General features: G+C 35.6%; 1 protein-coding gene across 1 annotated transcript; it reads right to left on the reverse strand.

Moving 5' to 3' along the window:
* Window positions 1–6,613: 6,613 nt before the first annotated feature.
* Window positions 6,614–25,380, reverse strand: LOC126824550 (sorting nexin-17). The gene is made up of 16 exons (XM_050553787.2): window positions 25,187–25,380; window positions 22,395–22,469; window positions 19,493–19,610; window positions 18,965–19,029; window positions 17,106–17,216; window positions 15,928–16,018; window positions 15,697–15,787; window positions 14,727–14,796; window positions 13,320–13,412; window positions 12,326–12,463; window positions 11,364–11,426; window positions 10,638–10,751; window positions 10,247–10,324; window positions 8,295–8,387; window positions 7,496–7,549; window positions 6,614–6,819 (listed from the first exon to the last, which is right to left on the reverse strand). Exons 1-16 carry the CDS (start codon window positions 25,244–25,246, stop codon window positions 6,736–6,738), a joined length of 1,398 nt encoding a protein of 465 aa, XP_050409744.1. The 5' UTR covers window positions 25,247–25,380; the 3' UTR covers window positions 6,614–6,735.
* Window positions 25,381–25,396: the final 16 nt, after the last annotated feature.

Here is a 25,396-nt window from a genome sequence, read left to right on the forward strand (position 1 = left end):
GAGGTTAGGCCCGGCCTATGCAGTTATTTTTTCTTCCACAACATGGTAACCGGGTACTGTTGCCGGCCCAACCCCACGTGGGTTTTCTCCGGGTCCTCCGTACTGCTCAAGTGGACGTTAATCTCTCACTCTCTCTATTGGTAAACTACGATGATGGGATGAGGTCAGACAAACGTCGGAGGTCTGGTGGCTACTGGAGTACAATCTGTCGAACTCAGATGGGCTAAAAGTGAGAGAATTTCCAGTTCGGCTTGCGAAGCAGGAGGGGGTCATGTGGGTCGACCGCCCCTCCCCCACTACCAAAAATAAAAGAAGAAAAAATTGAAATAATTGATGCCAATTGGTGAATTCTGACGTATATCCTGGAGCTTGGGTATAAAAAATAAGCATGTTTGGTAACCTGAAAAGGGTCACTGGATAGTGACAATCGAAAATAAAGTCATCCTATTATTAGTCATCTCAATAAATCGCTTGGGCGTAGGGGTCTTTAACAGTGGGGGTTTAATCCAGCGAACGAGGCTGGGCTGACTCCTTGTCACGTACAACCGGTGAATCTAAACCACGCCACTTGACTGGATGACAAACCAGATGGGGTGCAGAAACTCTAAACCATGATATATAAAGCTCGCCATTGGGTCCCCTCTCTATAGAGAGAGAGAGAGAGAGAAATGGGGTTTAACCTCCACTAGACACAAACTAGGTCATTTTGGGACTAACATATGGTTTAATTTTATTTCAATAATTCACTTGCGCGTAGGGGTCTTAAGCAGTGGGAGGAAACCGGAGGACCAGGAGAAAACCCACGAGGTTAGACAGGCGACCCTATTCCTTGTAACGTACAACCGGGGATTTGAAACCACACCAGTTGACTCAATGACAAGCCTTATGATACAGCGCGCACGTGCTAACCATTCGACCTCCAACCCCCTCATATAAAACTAGGTCATTTCGGGACTAACATGTTTTAATTTTATTTCAATAATTTGCTTGGTCTTAAGCAGTGGGAGGACCCGGAGAAAACCCACGAGGTTGGACAGGCGACCCTACTCCTTGTCACGTACAACCAGGGATTTGAAACCACGCCAGTTGACTTCAATGACTGGCCATATGATACAGCACGCACGTGCTAACCATTCGGCCATCCAATCCCCTCATATAAAACTAGAAGTCTTTGTTAACATCATATATTATTTTATTTCATTGTATAGTATAGTATGATAAAATATTTAAATAATCTTGTGACAAATAAATGATAATTATTTTATACAATATATCGAATTAAATATATACAAAACAATAAAGCCTTAATTGCGGTAGGCTATACCAGAAACCAGAGCAACATTTACACTGGAAATTGGGTGCGGCGCCGAGCGTTTACACATGGCGGCGTAATTATCTTGGCATTACGTGCTGGGTTTAAGCCATGTCTATCTATGATTTAAATATCCCGGGACTATATAATCATGGCATTTCGTGTTGAGTTTAAGCTGTCCTGGTACCAAATAATCACAGCACAATTTTCGTGTTACATATCCCGGTGCCATTATAATGACGGCGTTATAGGCCTAATCATAGCATTTTGGGCTCTGCTATAATACGCTATAATACTATAACAGACTTTAAACATGTTCCGCGACCAAATAATGACGGCGTAATAATAAATGGCATTTCGTGCTTTGCTTTAAACGATACATGGCTCGTGCTGTGCATTTATTGTACATAATGGCTTTCATGACGCGGTATCAAATTATAACGGCGTAGTAATTATACATAGCATTTCGTCTTATACAAAACATGGCTTACTTGTTTCGGTACCAAATAATGGCGGCGTAATGATCATAGCATATCGTGCATTGTTTAAAATATGGCTTATACTTATATGTCCCAGTACTTAATAATGACGGCATACAAATCATTGCATTTCGAATTCGTGCTGTGTTTAATCTATACCACAAACTCATGGCGTAGTAATAATAATGGCATTTCGTGCTGTGTTTAAACTATACATTTCCCGGTAGCAAAAAATCACGGCGTAATAATTAATAATAATGGCATTTAGTGCTGTTTTAAACTATCACGGCATAATAATAATGATATATGGTTGTCCCCGTACCAAATAATAACGGCGTAATACCCATAGCATTTCGTCTTGTCACCACACAATATTTGTCCCTTTATGTCATGGTACCAAAGAATGGTGACGTAATAATCATGGCCTTAGGTGTTGTGGGGCGTGTCTTGTATTTGTTGTAGTAATTGTTAGAGTAGCCTTTAGATTGTCTACAACATAAACCTCTAATTGCAATTTGTGAAAATAAATTTCTGATTCGACTATACTTAACATCATAAAACCTCACTTAGCCATGTAAACACTCAGCACTGTAAGTACAAAATACAGCGACTAGTAAGTGTGGAACTAATAAGCCCCAACTCTGTGTAACCGCAGCTTAGAAATTATATTTTAATTGTATGTACATAATGTCATAAGTAATAAAACTTGTTTATCAGTAATGATACTAATTTCATCAGTAATGATACTAATTTCATCCGTAATTAAATTTATTTTATCAGTAAATAAACTAATTTCATCAGTAATAATACTAATTTCATCAGTAATAAAACTTATTTAATCAGTAATGATACTCATTTAATCAGTATTGATACTCATTTAATCAGTAATGAAACTAATTTTATCAGAAATGATACTCATTTCATCAGTAATGAAACTAATTTAATCAGCAAAGAAACTTATTTAATCAGTAATGATACTCATTTCATCAGTAATGATACCCATTTAATCAGTAATGTTCCTAATTTCATCGAAAATTAAAGTTATTTCATCTGTAATTACATTGGTAATAAAACTTATTTCATCCGTAATTACATCCATAATTAATCTTATTTCATCCGTAATTACATCCATAATTAAACTTATTTCATCCATAATTACATTCGTAATTATTATTTCATCCGTAATTAAACTTGTTTCATCAGTAATGAAACTGATCTTATCAGTAATGATAGGCCTATCCCTTTTTTTTTTTAATCTGTAATGAAATTCATTTCAAATTTTAATTATATGTACATAATTTCATTAGTATTTCAAAAATATTACATACAAAATGTAAAAAATATATTCCAATAAACAATTATTTATAAATGTTTGTCAGATGAATAATTCTAAGTAATTTATTTCAGATATAGTCAATGCGATTAAAACACAGATCCTATTTCCTTTCATTTTTTATAGTTCAAAATTTTATTTTACTTGACATTTTCAACAAAGTGTTGGACATGCATTAATAATATAAATAAATAATACAAATCAGTGCCGGACAAAATGACAGGCACCAGAGGTTTAGTGTCTGAATCTGTATGTGACATTGTCTGTGACAGGTGCCTTATTTCCAGGCTTTGTAGTCTGCTATGCCACCATAGATAATTGATGGGTTATATGAATGTTCCCGTAACCAATTCTAATGTACCATCATAAAACATTATAATTCAGTTTTAAAAACACGAAATGATAAAAACACAAGCTATACATTTGACATGATAAATTTTGGGGACCAATCATTATATTTGGTTGTCTGAAAGTTTTTTTTAGCCTACAGATAGCTTTAATGAAACAAACAAACAAACAAAAGTCACCCCAACAAATGAACATGAAATTTTATCAACCTGATTAAAACACAGATCCTGTTTTGTTTCGTTTTGTTTTTTATAATTCAAAATTTCGCTTTACTTGTCTTTACTAGACTAGAACCTGGAAGAGTTGTTATGTAACCTGCGTTCTGGATGATGTGAGGGATTTACCAATGAAACAGTCTGTTACAGCGAATTTTTGACGTGAGGTGCACGGAACAGTGGGTAACCCACTAGAAACATTAACGCTGACTGGATAATCAAATGTTTGATGTCATAGGGTCAAAAGTCGCTCATATGACCTCTGACATGACCTTCCACTACAAAAGGTCAGATCTTCATGTAATGTAGGCCATTGAAAGTATAAAAAAAATGAAACGAACTATAGATTTGTATTTTAATCAGATTGTAAACAAACCAAAGCAAGGAGGCCAACCTATGCATATGCCCCAAAACATAGAGAGAGCTTCTTATTTGGTCTTCTAATAATTAATAATAAAATAATCAAGGGCAATAACACTATAGTAAATATTCATATGTACCAGGTGTGAAAGGGTTAATTATAACTTGGATAATAAATCTATATGACATTATATATATTAAAAGGCAATATGTGACCTGTAATAGCACAATGAGTCGGAAGTCACACGTCTTTTATGATATGAACAGAAATGTTAAAATAGGCTAGAAATATTTTTTTAATGATATAACACCAAAGGTAAAACATTAGATTTGACAAATAAAGCAAACTAAATTTCTTTTATATTTTTAGCCTATTTCAGAGAGAGAGAAATGGGGTTTAACGTCCACTCGACACAAACTAGGTCATTTCGGGACTAACATATGGTTCAATATTATTTTAATAATTAGCTTGCGCCTTGTGGTCTTTAGCAGTGGGAGGAAACCCATGAGGTTGGACAGGCAACCATACTCCTTGTCACGTACCACCGGGGAATTGAAACCAATTTTAGCCTATTTCAACATTTTTGTTCCAATATCGTAAACAATGACTTGCGACTCATTTTGCTTTCATGGGTCACATATACTGTATTCATCTGATACAACTCAGAAGCATCATTGGTAAAACTTCAATTTTAAAAATTTATCCATTTTCTGTATTAATAACTATTATTTAGTAACATATTATATATTAGTTCAACATGGACCACACATAATATGGACAGGCAACTCCCTCAGGTCCTTAGAATTTTGTACTGTGGCAAAAGAAGTCCTGATTATTGTGACTAGTAAAGAATTACTCCCCCTCCCCTACCATCCTACCACAGTATTCTAAAGACCCTGAAAAAGTTGATGGTTTCCATGGTCTCAATTCATAAAAAATCAAACATCAATACCATCAACATATTTAATCTTTCAAAAACAAATAATCAACATGGAATGACAGATGAAAGTAATTTTTAAAAAATATATAAAAAATTCTACATTATACAATTTTTGATTAATGACTAGTTTGACTCTGCAATTCAGGGATTTTACTTCAAAAGTATTTTGTCTTTATTCGGGGGTAAAAAAGATATTGTTTTGCAAAGAATGTGACTATTTTTAGCAATATTCAAGACTTTTAAATCATTTTTATACATAAACCTATAAATTGAACTGTATTTATTATAAAAAATAAACACACATACTTATGGAAAGCAGCCACGATTTTGAACAGTATTTTCTTAATGTTATCGATGTGTAGCCTTAAAGATACATTAGGTAAGCGCTAAATATGCCTATTGCAAGTCTTATTAATTAGACCTTTATTTACATAACAAGACCAAACCATTAAATGGCTGACCAAGCTAACATTTACTGTTAATCACTGTAGACTGCCGATGAAAGGACTGACAATCGAGGGTACCGTAGGCATTGAGAATGTTACTTGATAATCAAGAATGTGTTGGCGGAGTTATCATCTGTCAATCAAACGATTGGCAATTCTCAGAGATTGTGCAGAGACAGTTGATGCCTATTTCTAGTCCAAAATGTTATCAAAATCTTAACTAATGTATCTTTAAATATACTAGTTGGTGTTTCCCATAAGTATGTGTTTTAGTTTTTATTCTATACAGTTATTAAATGCCATTTAAAGAGGTGTATTTATTATGTTTGGGAGCCATGCTGGCTCAATGACTAAGACGTTGGCTCACTAACCTAGATGTCCTGTGTGTTAGATCCCTGTGTTGGCCGAGAACGTTTTTTTTGATTTTCCGTTGAAGTTGCTCCTTGTCAGTGGTGCAGGACAGAGGGCCTGGCAAGGGACAATGTTAGTCGTTCGGATGGGACGATAAACCGAGGTATTGTGTACACACTGGCATGCACCTAAAAGATCCCTTGGAATTCGATATAAAAAATGAAATGGGGTACAAAGTCTTAATGTTTTATTTGATATAAGAATATGCCGTAGTGCCACTGTCCGGGCAAAATTTCCCTCATAGCACACTGCATGCCCGTCTTCATTAGCCCCGTCGGAGCAGAATAGCAGGACGTTAAACCCCATTTCATTTCATATATTATGTTTTTAAGGTTAAATTCTTTGAAATTCTAAATTGACTCACAGTCAATTTCTCTTTCTGTCAGTTAACAAATTTAAACCGTTTTCCAACAATGGTTTAAAACTAAACATTAAATACAGAAACAGCAAAAGTACCTGAAAACCAAGTTCACAAAGCATTCTTAGACTTAAGTTAAGAATTTACTCAACTTTCAATCACTGTTTATGAGAAATATCTTTCATCCAGAAACACGTAAGTTTCTTATTGATGTATTTGATACATTAAAACAACAAAAGTTTTATAAAGGGCTATATTTTAGTTAAAATAAGGCGAACAATTTTGAGAAAATTTGTTACTTAAGTATGAGAATGCTTTGTGAACTCGGGGCCTAATAACTGCGTTGTACTGTTATCCATCATGCCTGAATATATATCTACCATTTGGAACAGGTAACGTAACAATAAATAAAAAGTGAAAACAGCCATTTAATGCATTAATTAAATTAACAAAATTTTCTATCACAATGTATCAACTGTTTTGATTGGATGAGGAAGAAGTTTTTCGTATATTTGAAGTCCAAATTGACCAATCACAAGTCGTCGTCACCTATTCCTTGGAATACACTGTTTTCTGTTACCCCATTCTCACTTGCTTTGGGTTTCGATAATTTATCCTGTAAAAAAAGCACAAAAAAAAACCAATATGAGCTTGTATGGCCCCTTAATATGCCTACCAGCTGCAAAGTAGTCCATTACAGCTCTAAAATCCTTACAGAAAAAGAGCTTGGAACAGAAAGATAACTTGAAGATGGGATTGAATTTGTGTGTGTGTGTGTGGGGGGGGGAGGGGGGCTATAACTCTGCGATATGTGATTGTTGATGAGATTGTTGGTTAGAGCTAGGTCTAGGGGTAGGGTTAGCGCTAGCCCTGTTTACATCTCATGAGGTGGCCTTAATATTTAGTGGCCTTAATATTTAGACCTAAACCCCTTTACACAATTAGACAGTATTACTTGCCAGGCCCTATCTTTGTCCTGCACCACCGACGAGGCCCTAGCTCTGTCTTGCACAACCGACAGGGCCCTATCTCTGTCCTGCACCAATGACAAGGCCCCATCTCTGCCCTGCATCACTGACAAGGCCCTATCTCCGTCCTGCACCATTAACAAGGCCCCACAATATTAACCGAGCCAATGAGATGCCTTTCCATACCAGGACCAACGTCCAACCTTACTGACAAGGGGAAACCACGCTGGAAAATCCTAGGACCTCCTGGTTGGTGAGATAGCGCCATACTTACGGAGCCAACCAGAATAAACAACATATAATGTAATGATTTACAACACTTACTGATATTTTCTTGACAGATTCTATTGCTTTATTTATAGCACCATGTTCATCACCCTGAAAAAATAATAAAACCTGTGAAGAACGAACTGGAAAGATTTTACAAGGCTTCAACAGATATGATAATAGAATTAACATAAGCCACTCATAGTGGCTGAGCTTTGTGTCTGGCATGGTCAGAAATTGTCGCCAAAGACTTGATTCATTACTTGAATTAAATGTTGCTCCTGGTAAACTGATCTGTAGTAAATGTTTGCTCGGCCTCTACTATTACTGATCATAATCCAACCTTTATTAAAATAGGTCATGACAAGTACTCTATAGAGTGAGCACATTAGGATATCATGTGGGATAGCCTGGAGGACGAGTGTTCGATCCCTGAAAGTTCATTGGGATTTTCCGACATGGTTTCCCCATGTCAGTGGTGCAGGACAGATGACCTAACAAGGACAGCTGTTTAGTCCTTTGGATAGTGTGAAAAACCAAGGTCCCGCTGGAATTCGATGTAAAAGTAGGCCATAGTGTTGCTGCCTGGGCAAAATTCCCCTCATAGCACACTGTATGGCATTTACCCGTCTTCATTAGCCGAGTCGGAGCAGAACAGTAGGACATTAATGAACAATTTTAAGTAATATTCCTGAAAAGTTGATCAAAACCAGCACCGAACTGAACTAAGTATAGAAAGAGAATAGTAATGTATATTTTATGAACAATCACATAGAGCAGAACTAAACCGTCTACAAATTTCAACATGGGTAAATGAAACCAATACCTGCATAATAGCAATTATTCAACAACTTACCTCTCCATTTGTGGAATTAAGAGCTGTGGAATAAGAAGAGTTATTTCCCCTGATGGGTAGACCACTGACTGATTTTTTACTTCTATCTTGTGGCTGTGTAAATTGAAAAATAATAAATTAGATATTTTCATCTATGTAGAATTTTTTCATGAAAAGAAAAGTAATGAAGAGCCCTGGGGAAGAACAATCTAAGTCACTTTTTCAACGAACCCCAGTTAATGGCGCCATCTGGTAGCAAAATTGTACAAGCTTTCTGTGGAACAATCAATTTCTGGTAAAAACGATCGGAGTCACATGGAACCAAGGTCCTTCTGAAATGACCTCCCGTACAAATAGAAGTCCATTGTATTTATTTGACCTTAATTTGGCTGAAAAGTGGAAGTCAGTTGTTGTACTGGTAATTATGATTCGTATTAAACATCATTTTGAAGTTGTAATTAAACCCACTCGTTGTTCTGCTCGCGTCAAGCATTGACTTAGATCGTTCTTCCCTAAACCCTGGGACTCTTCAAATGAAAGGACTTAATTTTCATATTTAATGACACAATGAAATGAGGTTTAACGTCAAACTTTTCTGGACAAATCGGGTTAACAACACCGTGCGTATACGTCATACAGGGGCTAATGAAGATGTGTATACGTCATACAGGGGCTAATGAAGATGTGTATACAGTGTGCTTTGAGTTATTTATTTTACCTTGAGGGAAGAGTTTCTACCTTCTCTTCATTGAATTCCAAATGTCAAGGGTGTACACAAGATCTCAATTTTTGTTGTCCCATCCAAACAACTACACACTGTATCTTGCCAGGTCCCGTCCGTCTTGCATCCGGGGGGTTGGATGGCTGAATGGTTAGCGTGCGCGCGCTGTATCATAAAGTCTGTCATTGAGTCGACTGGCGTGGTTTCGAATCCCCAGTTGTACGTGACAAGGAGTACAACCTCGTGGGTTTTCTCCGGGTCCTTCAGTTTCCTCCCACTGTTAAAGACCCCTATGCGCAAGCGAATTATTGAAATAAAATTAAACCATATGTTAGTCCCGAAATGACCTAGGTGTGTCGAGTGGACGTTAAACCCCATTTCTCTCTCTCTCTCCATCTTGTATCCACTGACAATAACACAATTTTATCTGGACAGCAGCTTTTTCATATTCATCGGATTCCAACTGTCATGGTTTCTTTGAAGTGTACATTTGACCTTAGTTTTTTTTTGTTGTCCCATTCAGACAACTAGACACTACGCATAGCTTGCCAGGTCCTCGTGTCTTGCACCACCGACAACAAAATTTTATCTGGACAGCAGCTTTTTCATATTCATCGGATTCCAACTGTCATGGTTTCTTTTAAGTGTACATTTGACCTTAGTTTTTTTTTTGTCCCATTCAGACAACTAGACACTACGCATAGCTTGCCAGGTCCTCGCGTCTTGCACCACCGACAACAAAATTTTACCCGGACAGCAGCTTTTTCATATTCATTAAATTCTAACAACACAATTTTACCCAGCTTTATCATATTCATGATGTACATGGGATCTCAGTTTGTCATCCCATTCAAGGGAGCCACGGTGGCTCAGTGGGTAGGACGTTGGTTCACTAACCTGGAGGTCCTGTGTTCATTCCTGGCGTTCATCAGCCATTTTCCGGCATGGTTCCCCCTTGTCAGTGGTGTCAGATGGAGGGCCTAGCAAGCGGCAATGTATAGTCGTTCGAATGGACCTAAAAACAGAGGTCCTGTGTACACATTGGTGTGCATGTCAAAGATCCCTTGGCTGTTGAATTTGATATAAGAGCAGGTCGTAGCGCTGCTGTAAGGGCAAAAATTCCCTCATAGCACACAGCATGGGGTAGCCAGTCTGTGCCGAACAGTAGGATGTTAAACCCCATTTCCTTTCATTTCATATATTTTCCAAGTCCTCTATCCTACACCAATGACAATACCACAATATAACAAACCTTTTTAAATTTTCTTCCTTGTTTTTTCATCAAGAGTTCATCTACCATGTTTTGTAAACTCATACTCATCAACATAGCCTGGAAGTAAAAATATTTACAACATTTGATATTTATGAAAGTGTATTTTTATTTATCATAGAGGTGGTTGCTAAGCAGAGTTTTACTGAATGTGACCTTGCAATACTGAGGTGGTCGCTGAGCAGGATTTTACTGAATGTGGCCTTGTAATACCAAGATGCTCTCTGAGCAGGATTTTATAGTATGTGATAGATATGATGCTTCACCACGGGGTTTGATTAAGGACCTTTAAGAAAATTGTTTATGTCCATATAGGTTCATATCTTTAAGAACAACCATCTAAAAGAACGTTTCAATAATAATAACAACATACCTGATCACTAGTTATAGTCACCCATTTTAAACTGTCTCGAGACATTAAATATTCAAAAGATAACTCTAACTTCGGCTTTCCGTTACTATTTTTACTTTCATTTTCTTCTGGTAACTGAAACAATTATAAAAAATGTTGAGATATTTTATAGGATGGAACCATGCTCTTTATTATCAGCATACACTGTAACTAGGGTATCATTTAATTTTGTGTATTTAGTACTAATTTCTTTCACATTCATTTAATATTGTGAACCTGCTTTAAACATGCATTAAGCAAGAGGCAAATCTGCCTATTGCAGGTCATTGTTTTTTAATCCTGAAATGTTATGTAAATTATTAATTGGACATTTATTAACATGACAAGACCATAATCAATGGATAATCAAGGCTTTCTTTATTTTCATCACAATGGCAACAATGACAATCAAGGCTACAAGGTTTTAAAATTAAAATGAGTATTTCTCAGCTTTGTGTGAAGTAATTTGACTGAAATTTTCAGAATATTTCCGTTACATTATCTATTATACTAAGAACTGTCAGCTCTTTATCTAATCTTCAATAATGTATCTTTAAGCTAGAAAAAAAAACTAATAAAAATTACCTTCTTGAATCTGATCCTAAAAATTATAAACTTTGTGTTTGGCCCTTCACCTAAAAGGTTTTCCCACGACTGAACTATTGTGACCCTGCCTTAAGCTAGAAAAAAAAACTGTCTAAAACTTACTGTTGTTGTTATTCTCCAACATCTCATTCTGGTTATACTAAAACTACCTTCTTTAATCTGATCCTAAAAAATATTAATCATTGTTTTCATAACGCAAAAATATATCATACAATATATATCACGGTGGACAAACATGTAATTCATACAATCTATATCAGGGTGGATAAAAAACAGGTATTTCTGTACATTTCATTAAATTAACAATATTTTTATTAATTTATAAAAAAACAACCGCGACAAGTCTTTGTGATTATTCAGATGTGAGGGCTTATCTTATTTAAATAGGGGGATCACGTGGCTAAGTGGGTAAGACGCTGGCTAGCCTGGAGGTCGGGTGTTTTCGATCCCTACACTGGCCGAGAAAGTTCATCAAGATTTTCCGGCGTGGTTCTCCCTTGTCAGTGATGCAGGACGGAGGGGCTGACAAGGAAAGCTGTCTAGTCGTTCGAATGGGACGAAAAACCCAGGTCCCGTGTACACATTGGCGTGCACGTAAAAGATTCCTTGGCAGTCGGAATTCGATATAAGAGTAGGCTGTAGTGCCGCTGTCATTATATTTCTTATTTAAATACACAGCTACACCTGGAGATGAAGGAGTCAGTGTTTTATATAATCTTCAGTCTTAACACATCTTTAAAACATGCATTACGTAAGAGCTAAATCTGTCTATTACAGGTCTATCTTTAGGCCTGAAATGTTGTTTAAACTATTAATTAGACATTTATTAACATGACAAGACCATAATCAACTCTTGATGCCATCTGATGGGTCCGATTTTCATTATATTTGAATCAGATCTGTAGTGTTTGCTACGGTTGATCCAAAGCAAAGACTCTATGCTAAAATTATATTTGGAATGTGTTTAACCAGTTCTGTGTAATATTTATGTCAAGCACAAATGGGCTAAACAGCATCATGGTGGACACCAACACTGTCTTTTAATATAAATAAATTATACGTACATCGACTTGTATTCTAAAGTTGAGCTCCTTACTACCAGCTGCTATGAGAACACGAGAGTTGGCTTTCGGGTAATCTGTTATACATGGTAAAAATTGCAAGTAACCATAGTAACGTAACGTTCTAGCAAACCGAATGTACTGAAATAAATTATACATATATCAACATGGTGTCAAATAGTGAAAAAAGATAGGTTGCCCAGCAATGAAACATTCACCCACAGCAGCTAATTTATTCTGCGTTGTCATATTGTGAATCTTTAAGTATATATAAAGTAATAATGCTGCATAAAAACATTTGCACTTTGAAAAGAGAACTCTATAATTAATGATCAAGGGCAATAACTATGTAAGTAATTATCAAAAATTGTTGCATTTGTTCTTCATTGCAATAAACGAAACAAAGAACACAAATTTATATTAGAACATATAATGATGCCTTTCACTAGAGTGTTCACAAGATTCTATAAACTGAATAACTCGAGAAGAGATTAACGATAATATATGACAACATTTCAGAGTGAGCGCATTAAAATAAAATTAAAAATTGTGTTTACGACAAGAGACCAAGTATATGACCACATCCTAGTGTGAGCGCATTAAAATAAAATTAAAATTATTTGTTTACGACAAGAGACCAAGTATATGACCACATCCTAGTGTGAGCGCATTAAAATAAAATTAAAATTATTTGTTTACGACAAGAGACCAAGTATATGACCACATCCTAGTGTGAGTGCATTAAAATAAAATTAGAATTATTTGTTTACGACAAGAGACCAAGTATATGACCACATCCTAGTGTGAGTGCATTAAAATAAAATTAAAATTATTTGTTTACGACAAGAGACCAAGTATATGACCACATCCTAGTGTGAGTGCATTAAAATAAAATTAAAAATTTTGTTTACGACAAGAGACCAAGTATATGACCACATCCTAGTGTGAGTGCATTAAAATAAAAGAGACCAAGTCTAGTATAGAGAAAATGAACTACCTCTCGTTTTGATCCCCTATCCTGTAGAGTAGCCAGATGTTTTAACTGATCTTTGGTTGCTAATATCCACTGTCTCTCAATATCATTTAAAGCCTGTTTATAATAAAAAAAACCTCAGATTAATTTAAAGGAGCTAAATCGCTAATATTTGGGACCTAGAAATTGACACAAATGGGATAATGTAATATGAATGTATATAAACTGATTTACATTTGTTTCTGTTTTTACTGTAATTTCTAATCAGTTATGTTCAGCGAAATGCGCCAAAGTCTTAATTAAATGACAATCTTTAGCATCTGGTTATTCCAGTTTACACCGATGGTATTTATTGCACATGCTCTCCAGATAAGAATATAGCGTCACCATTTGACATGACTTGTGGAATATGTCTAGCTTCGTTCTTTGAGTCCCTTGTTCCAAATGGCACTGAAACGCATTATGGTATGCGATTCGTGTACCAATGGTAAAATGTTTATTTTGTCTTGAATATTGGATATCAGAAGCCCATGTTTTCCCTGTAAGATCACAAGACCAATGTTGATTTGAATTGACAAATAATTCGTGTTTTCAATGTCGAAGATTTTTGATGATATTGAGTTAGAGACTTAGCTACTTTAAATTCAACAATACTTTTGTTTTAAACAGTAGGGTCTAACTTTGTAACATTTTTTAATGCAAAGTTGGTTACATGCCTTTGATTTGAAATTAGTTGTGCTAAACTAGTCTACTTACAGTTTGTCAGTTGATTGACGAGCCAGGATTAGCAAGACTCTTTTATAGGACAAATTATTTATAGACAGAGAACAAAGGTTATTATTTACTGGTGTGATATTCACTGACCAGAGAGAGAGAGAGAGAGAGTTTAACATCTACTTGACACCAACTAGGTCATTTTGGGACTAACATATGATTTAATTTTACTTCAATTATTCGCTTGCACATAGGGGTCTTTAGGAGTGGGAGAAAACCAACGAAGTTGGGCATGCGACCCTACTCCGTGTCACATACAAACGGGGAATCGAAACCATGCCAGTTGCCTCAATGACAGACCTCATGGTTGAGAGAGAGAGAGAGAGAGAGAGAGGGCTAACACTCGACACAAACTTGGTCATTTTGGGACTAACATATATCATTCAATTTTATTTAAATAATTTGCTTGCGTGTATGGGTCTTTAGCAGTGGGAGGAAACCAGAGGACCTGGAGAAAATCCACGTGGTTGGACAGGCGACCCTACTCCTTGTCATGTACAAACAGGGAAACAAAACCACGCCAGTTGACTCAATGACAGACCTTATGATACAACGCGCACATGATAACCATTCGGCCATCCAACCCTCCATTCACTGACAAAACCATAGTATCTGAGTATAATTGTACATAATATCTGAATATAATTGTATACCTACTTGTACATAAAGTAAGTTCATTGTAATTTTATTGTCTAGTAATTCTTCATCATATGCTGCATCCCAATAACTGAAATAAATCAAAATTATAAATCAAAAACTTCCCATACCATGCACTTCATAGAATGAATTAAACATACATTATGCAACAGGTAAATCTGCCTATTGCAGGTCTTTCTTTGGGCCTAAAATGTTGTATAAACTACTAATTAGACATTTATTAACATGAAAAGACCATAATCAACTCTCGCTGTCATCTTATGTGTCAAATTTTTACTGGATTTGAATCTGATTTGCTGCTCAATGCTCATTGATGATTTAATCCAAAAATGGATAATCAAGACTATGTTTTTTATTGTACAGACTTTAGTAATGATGATTGAGGCTAGGCCTAAATTTCAAACGCTAATATCTCGGTTCACTCAAAATGGAGCAATTTGACTGAAATTTTCAGCATATTTCCTTTACATTATCTAGTATTTAACTATTATAGTGAGAACTTCCAGCTCTATATCTGACCTTCCATAATGTATCTTTAAACATTAAACCAAGGCAGATTTAGCTGTTATATAATGCATTTTTAACTATTGATAAGTGGACGATCTGAAACTAGTAATCTGAAACTACTAATCGCTATCGGGGGAGAGAGAGAGAGGGGGGTTTAACGTCCACTTGACACAAACTAGGTCATATCGGGGCAAACATATGGTTCAATATTATTTCATTAATTCGCTTATGCTTCAGGGTCTTTAGCAGTGGGATAAAACCAGAGGACCCAGAGGAAACCCATGAGGTTGGCCAGGCGACCTCACTCTTTGTCACATACAAGCAGGGAATCAAAACAATATCACTGTTTTATTATAATTTTTCAAGAAGAAACAGTACGATTTTTAAGGGTTAAAGTGTCACAATCACACAAAATCAAAAAAACAAACTTTCTGATTTAACATTTCTGATAATCAAAACTTACCTTTTGCGTAGCACAATTCGATGTTCACCTTCTTTGTTGGCTGAACGAAGGGAAATAAACGGGGACTCAAACTCTTGTAACTTTCTGACAACTGAAATTAAGGCAATAATCATTATTTTGGGGATATAAATATTAATGAGAGAAATTATAATGAATCCTGCAGTTTTCTTGTACTTATTGTCTGCCACCTTTTCCCACCATTTTATATTTGAGAAGAATTTAGTCACTTACTTGAGTTATCTCCCCCTCGTTCTTTCTTCACTAAATAAAGACCAAAATAATAGACAAAGTCATCAGGTATCTGTATATCTGATGCTACATTCTGTAAAACAGATTAAAACAAATAATAGAGAGAGAGAGAGAGAGAGAGAGAGAGAGAGAGAGATGGAGTTTAACTCCACTTGACACAAACTAGGTCATTTCGGGACTAACATATGGTTTAATTTTATTTCAATAATTCGCTTGCGCGTAGGGGTCTTTAGCAGTGGGAGGAAACCGGAGGACCCGGAGAAAACCCACGAGGTTGGACAGGCGACCCTATTCCTTGTCACGTACAACCGGGGATTCGAAACCACGCCAGTTGACTCAATGACAGACTTTATGGAACAGCGCGCGCACGCTAACCATTCAGCCATCCAACCCCCCTTACATGATGGACACCTTTCATAGATTCAATCTACATGTAGCATCCCCAAAATCATCACGGATGAACATAATTTCCTTTTGGATTGACCATTCATAATGGGAGACATCTTCAATAGAAGGCTTGATCTCGCTTTAACTACATACATCTTATCAAAGCCTTCACGTAAGACCCCTGCTTATTTTGGCACTAATTTCGATTGGGTATTCACCCAGCTTGGGAGCCTATCAGATAACTTGATCATTGCAAATACCAAGTCTTAACGCTTTCCAGATAAAATGTCTACCAGTGATAATCGAGTTGCAAAGTTCAAGGTTTGTTCAATGTCAAGGTTTCTGTGGAGGTTGCCATGTCACAACCTCTGATTGGACGCTACTGTTCACGTGTCTGTATATAACATAGCTATAAGTTAGGTAATTGCGAAGAAATCTAGCAACGTCTAGATGTTGTAAAACTCGCAGTTGCTTCTGGGACATGGCACCGATTGGGCTAATGAAGTGTGCTATGAGTGGCATTTTGCCCGGACAGCAGTCCTACGACCTACCCTTAAATTAAATTCCAATTGCCAAGGGTTCTTTTACGTGCACACCAATGGGAGATAACCATGACAGAACAATTTAATTCATCTTGAGAGAAATCAGACAATGTGCTATGAGGGAAATTTTGCCCAGACAGCGGCCCTACGACCTACTCTTATATTAAATTTTCAACTGCCAAGGGATCTTTTACGTGCACGACAATGGGAGATAACCATTACAGAACATACCTCTAAAACGTCGTCTGTTTGGTCGGTTGAATTTATATTTACAGATATTTTGTGACCATTCATTAAATATATATTTAACGTCACTTTCTCTGCAGCTTCTTTCTGCATCTCCTTCAACAAATATTCAATACACATACAGAAAATAATAAATGAAATAGAATGGGGGTTTAACGTCCTACTTTTCTGCACCGACTGGGCTACCCGTAATGAAGACAGGCATACGGCATACAATATGCTATGAGTGAAATTTCGCCTGAACAAGGGTTCTTTTACATGCCCACCAATGAGTATGCACATGACCTTGGTTTTTTGTACCATCCGAACGACTATACACCTGAGATTTCCTGGTTACCCTTCAGGTCACCAATTTGATTTTCTGTTCTTTCGAAACACCTGTTATAATTTTTCTTGTTATTACTTCAGGGACCTTATTCACGAAAACTTAAACTAAGTTACAACCGAAATTTTAAGAAATACTGCAACTTCATTGGATATATGCAAATTGATTTTACTGGTCAGCCAATCGAATAGCAGTATTTCTTAAAATTTCGATTGTATCTTAGTTTTAGTTTTCGCGAATAAGGGCCCAGAAAAAAAACTTAATTAAAAACCAAAAGTATTTGGTTGCATTGTTCAAAAGCTTTTAGTTCCAAGTTTTTAAAGTTTTGAAATTTTAAACAGAACATCTTTCATGTGATTTAAGTGGCTATTTATTTATCAATACATCAAAAAACAGAAAATTTGATTAGTTTGGCCTAAATCTGATGGCACAGACAGGCAAGTGGTGTTTCTGACAGCAACACATAGCCAACATGTATTTCGCCCCTAAAAATATGGTGCTGCATGTAAAATAAACAAAATGGGGTTTAACCAAGTCTGGACATAAGGTACCTATCACAAGCTTTGTTAGACACAAATTATCACACAAACTTTATATGAGGTTTAACGTCCTACTATTCTGCTCCGAACTGGGCTAATGAAGACAGGCTTATGCCGTCCAGTGTGCTATGAGGGAAATTTTGCCCGGACAGCGGCACTACGGCCTACTCTATACATTGTAAAAGTCTGGACATACAGCACCTGTCCCAGATATTGTCAGACACAAACTATCGAACAACACAAGCCTGGATATAAAGCATTTGTCACAGACTTTGTCAAGTACATACTATCACAAAATGTGCATATACAAGCCTGGGCATAAGGCACCTGTCATACACAAATTATTACACAATGTATATATATATATATACAAGCCTGGATATAAGGCACCTGTCACAGACATTGTCAAACACATTTAATACGCAATGTATCTTGGACATATGGCACCTGAAACATATCACACAACGTATATACAGTGGACTCGTGTCACATCCTGCTTCTGAATACTACGGCATTCTGTGAAATCCGTCATTTTCATGTCATCAGTGACAGATTTCACTGATTAATTTGTGTGTGACAATGTTTGTTACATGTGCCTCCTGTCCAGGCTTGGGTTTAAAGCATTACTTTTCCTGTATCAACCCTCTAAATGAAAAAGGCATAACCCATGCAGTGTGCTTAGGGAAATTTTGCCCAGGCAGTAGTGCTACAATCTACTATTATCTTGTTGCAATGGCATTTAGTAATTGAACTGGGATATACAGGTCACATTTCAATGGAATACAATTATGACCTATTTTTCTATTATCTTGAGCCCTCCATCCTGCACCACTGTATGACACAGGGAAACCCAGTCGGAAAATCCTGACAGCGGGATAGAGACCGCGACCTCCTGGTTCGTGAGTCAGTGCCACAATCAGCATGGGTCACTCATCCCAAAAATTTTTTAAAAAAAAAGGTTTTTTTTTAGAAAAACCGACCTGTTGGGCATTAAGTAGGAAAGTATTAAAACTTTCGCTGTTGGATATTTGAGCATCTTGACTAACTGAAATTAAAAAAAAATACACAAACCATTAAATTATTTGACACAGAATTTCATATCTATCATTGGACCAGAAATGTCATTACAACAGGGAATGAATGAATGAAATGGGGGTTTAACATCCTACTTTTCTACTCCAATCGGACTAATTAAGTCGGGCAAACATCATGTAGTGCTGGGCATTGCCACTGCAGTCACGATACAAGGATCATGTGGCTTAGTGGGTAAGACGCTGGCTCGCTAGCCTGGAGGTCGGGTGTTCGACCCCTGCATTGGCCGAGAAAGTTCATCCAGATTTTCCGGCGTGGTTTCTACTAAGCTAATTGGGTATATCACTCTGACATAAGTCTTTCTTAACCTAATTGGGTATATCCCTCTAACATAATAAATCTATACTAACCTAATTGGATATAAGTCTATACGAACCTAATTGGATATGTCTCTAACATAATAAGTCTATACTAACCTAATTGGATATATCTCTCTAACATAATCCGTCTCTCCTCTATCTGTATTGGAGTTAATGACAAGAGCTTCTTTGGAGGAAACTGGGGCAGGTTAAGAACACCAAATTCTTTTTTCATCTAAATGTGAAAATATTTAGCATTATTATACCAATTTTTGACATATTTAGCTTACCTCATATTAGTAAGACTAAGATATAAATATTTCCAAACAATGTGACAATCTTTAGCATTATATATTTTTCAATTTTTTTAACACAAAAAAGCTATAAATTTAACTGCATTTATTGCCTCGAAATCAACCACCACTTTGACGAAGATATTCTCTCGGCTAAAAAATCTTTATTCTCTCAGTACAAGAGACACCGTAGAATCAAATCAGTCCATGAAAACGAAGCCACTCATTCAACAAAGACACGTAACCGAAAGATGACAGGCCAACCCGTTCAGTAAAAGGGACTATCCCGATTTGAACAGAGTCTCAAAAATTAAAGTCTGAGTACGTATGAAATTTAAGCGCCAAAATATTGTGGAATGATGTATTAACATTGTCTCAAAATTTCAGCTCAAAATATTGAGTCGTTTGGACGTGAATGTCAAAACTGCTTATCCGGACATGTAACCCTTTTAAGATTTCGGGGCAATTTTTTCATTGGGTGACCTTATAATCGAGTCCCGTTCTTTTAGAGGTCTATAAAGTGAATGACCCATGTGCTGTACTTGATAACGAAAGATAAATTTAACCTACACATTATTCTTATAAAATAAAAGTCTGGTTTTATCCAGACACCGCATAATACAGCTTGGGACACCAGTCCCCATTTCCAGATGAAGACTGACGGGTTTAAGTTGTTTGAAAACGTATGTGATAGTTGCTCAGCCCTATGGTGGAGGATTTTAAGTGATTTTAACACTAAATTAAGCATTTTTTTTCTCCAAAATATTATCGGAATTGGCCCTTTAATACAATGGAGAATCTCACCTAGGTCCACAAAAGAGAGACACATACTAGTTGCCTCCCACTTCCGATTTCCAAGGCATAGTCCAAAGCTTGACTCTCATATAAATAAACTATTTGGTACTAACTATAATCCATTCTTACGGATAATCAGTGACTGCCATTGAACCGCAGATTGGACTGAAATCTGTTGAAAATCAGACCCACCAGATGGCATCGAGAGCTGATTATGGTCTTGTCATGTTATAAAAGTCTAATTAATAGTTTATATAACATTTAAGGCCTACAGAAAGACTTGCAATAGGAAGATTCAGCTCTTGCATAATGCATGTTTAAATTCCTTGAAATCAATATTTTTTTGCCTGTTACTTCTCCAGCTAAGCATAACTAGTAAATATGACTAAAATTAATACAAGTGCCATGATCCATTGGTAGTAGTTTTTCTTGACAATTAACTGCATAACTAAATGTATATATACATGTAATTTAATTACCTATACACATATGGGCTTTACAACAGAATATCCACCAATAAAAAAACCCAATTATTATTGAATGTATCTGTATGTATGCAGGCTAACAAGGATGAATAGTCACAATGACAGATTATAGATGCGCTTATTGGACATTAATATACACTGTAACCCAGGTATCATTTAATCTTTGGTTTTTAGCACTAATTTCTTTCACATTCATTTAATATCAAATCTTAGTTTAAAAATAAGTAAAAATTGTTTAAAATCACCAAAAATCATCTGACTTGTACTTGTGTCCAGTTTAAAGCTGACTGATTAATTTTGATAATGAGTGTCCAATTTACAAGTATTTCATTTCCTGACCACTGTTCAAAAATTAATCATTACACATCAATAATCAATTGGGTTGTTTATTTTTGAACAGTGGTCAGGAAATTAAATACTTGTAAATTGGACACTCATTATCAAAATTAATCAGTCAGCTATAAACAACTGGACACAAGTACAAATTAGATGATTTTTGGATGATTTTTTACAAATTTTTAAACAAAGATTTGATATTGAATGAATGTGAAAGAAATTAGTGCTAGATACACAAGTTTAAATGATACCCGTGTTACAGTGATAATAGTCTGCAGTAATAACAAATGGGCATTACAACACAATATAAACCAGAGGGAGAGTGAGAGAAAACTATGGTTTAACATCCACTCAACACAAACTAGGTCATTTCGGGGCTAACATATGGTTTAATTTTATTTTAATAATTCGCTTGTGCATAGGGGTCTTTAGCAGTGGGAGGAAACCAGAGGACCCGGAGAAAACCCAAAGGCGACAGGGAATCGAAACCACACTAGTTGACTCATTGACAGACCTTATGATACAGCACGCACACGCTATCCATTCAGCCATCCAACCCCTCCAATATAAACAAATAAATATGATTATGTTGAAATGAAATAACATCCTACTATTCTGTTTCAATTCAGCTAATGAAGATGGGTATATATCATATCATACAGTGTACTTTGAAGGAAATTTTGTCCGGACAGCGGCACTATGGTCTACTCTATATCAAATTTGAACTGCCAATGGATCTTTTATGTGCACGCCAATGTGTACACTGGCCCTCTCTCTGTCCTGCATCACTGACAAGGGGGAACCAAGCCAGAAAATTCTGATGAACTTTCTTGGCCAACACTGGGATCGAACATGGGATCCCCGGGTTAGCGAGCCCACGCATTGAAATGAAATGAAATGGGTTAATGAAGATGGGAATATACACCATACAGTGTGCTATGAGGGAAATTTTGCCTGGGCAGTGGCACTATGGCCTACTCTTATATCGCATTACAACTGCCAAGGGATCTTTAACGTGCATGTCAATGTATACACAGGGGCCAATGTGTTACTCAGCCGTCTATCGGACATTAATGTAATGTGTTGCTGTGATAACAAAATTTCTCTCACTTGTTCATGGAATTGATGCAACAATCTGTAACGTAGTTGACAGTGGAAGACTCCATTAATGTATAGATTGTAAGACTGCAAAATAAAATGGTACTATGAATATAAATTTCTCTACATAAACCTCAATTGCTACTACTGTTACTGGTAGGGCTGTAATCCAGTCACTTCATTACAAATGGCCCTTGAAATCATTCTGGTGCTCGATTCCATGTGCCAATTCTAAAATTTTCATTTTGTCTTAAAATATTGGATATCATCAAAAGTCCATCTTTTCAAGCTAAGATAACAACATCAATGTTGATTTAAATTGATCAATAAGATGTGTTTGCATTGTCGAAGGCTTTGGATGATATTGAGTTAAAGACTTGCTACCTCTACGACCATATTGAGTAATTAAAATCAACATTGATGTTGTTATCTTAGCTTGAAAAGATGGACTGCAAATTTTTGTTGTTGAAAAAAAACCAAAACACAGTGGCTACTGCTAGTGTTTTGCATCAAAAGGCCTAAAAATATATATTTTAAAACACACTGGAAAAACAATATATTATTTTACAAAACATTACAATGTCTTTGATAAAAACAACAAGTAACTATTAATCGTTTTAAACGTAGTTTCAACTTTTCATCACAATATCCATAATCAATGAAAATGCTCATTGCCAACCAGGTAAATTGCTGGCATTTCTTCAGAGGAAGGAGTAAAGTACTAATGAATCAACTGATTGGTTAATATCTAACTGATTGGTTAATACCTAATTAATCAACTGATTGGTTAATACCTAATTAATCAACTGATTTGTTAATACCTACAATGTAATTAATCAACTGATTGGTTAATACCTAATTAATGAAATGATTGGTCAATACCTAATTAATGAAATGATTGGTCAATACCTAATTAATCAACTGATTGGTTAATAACTAATTAATCAACTGATTGGTTAATAACTAATTAATCAACTGATTGGTTAATAACTAATTAATCAACTGATTGGTTAATAACTAATTAATCAACTGATTGGTTAATAACTAATTAAGTAAAAGAATTTAGTCCTTTTGATTGGTGAATTTACTTCATATCTTTAAATGGTTTCCCCAATTGATTAATGGTTAATTAGTTATTACTTGTTTTTTGTATCTGTATATTATTTTTATCACTGTGGTATCACTTCGGTGGAAGCGTACGTAAAATCATCCTATGCTTGAAAATGTTGAGAGAACCCTCAACGAAACGTTGCTTTAATTAAAATAGTAAATTTGTGTTCCATATTAAGTTTTTGTGTTTATTACGTGTGTCAATTGATAAATGATGCTCAAAGAAGACCTAATTAGGTATTTCACACTCTTTCCAGCCATTACGGATAATGTAAACTGAGCCGAATGTTTTTGATTTTAAAGTGAAATGCAAAAGACATCTAATTTTCTCAATTACTAGCCAATTATCTTTCTTAGTCAAGTCCCCCAAAATTGTCAATAGTCAGTTACAACCCATTTCATTTCAAAACAATGGTTTATTATTGGAACATTCAAGTACATGTATGTTTTAAGAAATCTTTCTACTAACTCTCTAGCATAGGCTTATAGTTTTGTCAAATCCTGTCATCATATGAAAATTCTGCAACTTTATATATGTATTAATGTAATGTACAGGAGGAGAAAACAGGATTTCATCAAATTTTCGACACAGGGAAAGTCAACAGATGTGTTACCTGAACAGCCATACGTACACCTGTATGGCCAGTACCGGTAATGGATTTTGAGTCCACCACATTTGTGAAAGATGTTCCTGAAGTCTTTTTTATTATAAACCATGCTATTTGGAGTCATTTATGTAAATAAATAAATAAAATATTATTGGATTGATAATAAATATTTTATTGTCTCTTTTAATTTTATTGCTTTGTCTATTTTTTAATAATATAAATGAATATTATAAAATATTTCAATAGGAGACGAAAAAAACCCCAAAACATGAATTATTAAATATGGTGGTTTTATTTATTTTTTTTAAAACAATATTTTTATTCTGGATGTCTGAATTGGACTGGGGAACAGATTAGCCTATGTAAAATCCATCTCCCTAGTTTCAAAATTGACATATAATTTAATAGCAAATCCCCGAGGATGAGGACACACTATGTACATTCTAATACCACGGTGACAAAAATGACACAATATTATACATGTACTTATCTTCGCGCAATGTATTATAATTTCCATGCAATTTAGACATGCCATGTTTTGTTTTATTATCTTGGAGATGGATTAATATAAGCCTCATAGATGGTTTCCGAATCCATATAGTTTATTATGTATTGTTAATATGTCATTATATGTTAAATAAATACTGTTTAAACCAATAGCAAATAGTTGAAATACCGGTACTGAAAATTAAGTTACAAAAGATTAAGTTTACTTGACATCTTTTGAGTACCGTAGATCAACTATAAATTGAAAGAAGTCAAAATCTAAAAGGTCATTCTATGGATTAATAATACCATATTGTCATTTAGTTGTCTACTTGATGTCTATTCAGAGATATCCAAGGGCCAAAAGTCAAAAGAATGTTTATTCTAAACACCCCAATTGAGAGGTTTGTTTACATTCACTGGACTGATTTTAAAGACAATTAAGGATGTCACAAGAGTTAACCTTTAAATTTAGGTTAATACTTTATCGTGAAATCGATTTTAATCAACCGGGGGTGTGATGGAAAGTTTAGTGGTAAGAGGGATTGGATGCCCTGGATGGGGCTAGACGAAGACGTCGAAAAAATGCCGAAAGCTCACCGTGAAGGAAGTTCCACTGGAGTCTTTACACTCTTCTGTGTCAGGAATTGAAAAGTGCATTATGAAGCATTCAAATTATATAAAATATGTGAAGTTAAGATGATTTACATTAATATAGCAACATTGTACATGTGCGCATCAGTTTTCTTTGGAAAGATTTACTTCAAACACTCCCCTTCCGCCATTTTATGTGTTTTGTCACGTGATCTT

The sequence above is a fragment of the Patella vulgata genome, chromosome 1 (assembly GCF_932274485.2).
Source record: "Patella vulgata chromosome 1, xgPatVulg1.2, whole genome shotgun sequence".
In the NCBI taxonomy this organism is placed as follows: Eukaryota; Metazoa; Mollusca; class Gastropoda; family Patellidae; genus Patella; species Patella vulgata.

What these genes read in the sequence shown, in the direction of transcription:
- LOC126824550 (XM_050553787.2), bottom strand. Translation starts at nt 25,246, where the DNA reads ATGCACTTTTCAATTCCTGACACAGAAGAGTGTAAAGACTCCAGTGGA. An exon ending in CCAGTGGAACTTCCTTCACG is followed by an intron (nt 22,470 to 25,186) that starts GTGAGCTTTCGG and finishes TTTATTTTGCAG; the next exon opens with TCTTACAATCTATACATTAA. An exon ending in AATCTGTCAAGAAAATATCA is followed by an intron (nt 6,820 to 7,495) that starts GTAAGTGTTGTA and finishes CTTTTTTTACAG; the next exon opens with GATAAATTATCGAAACCCAA.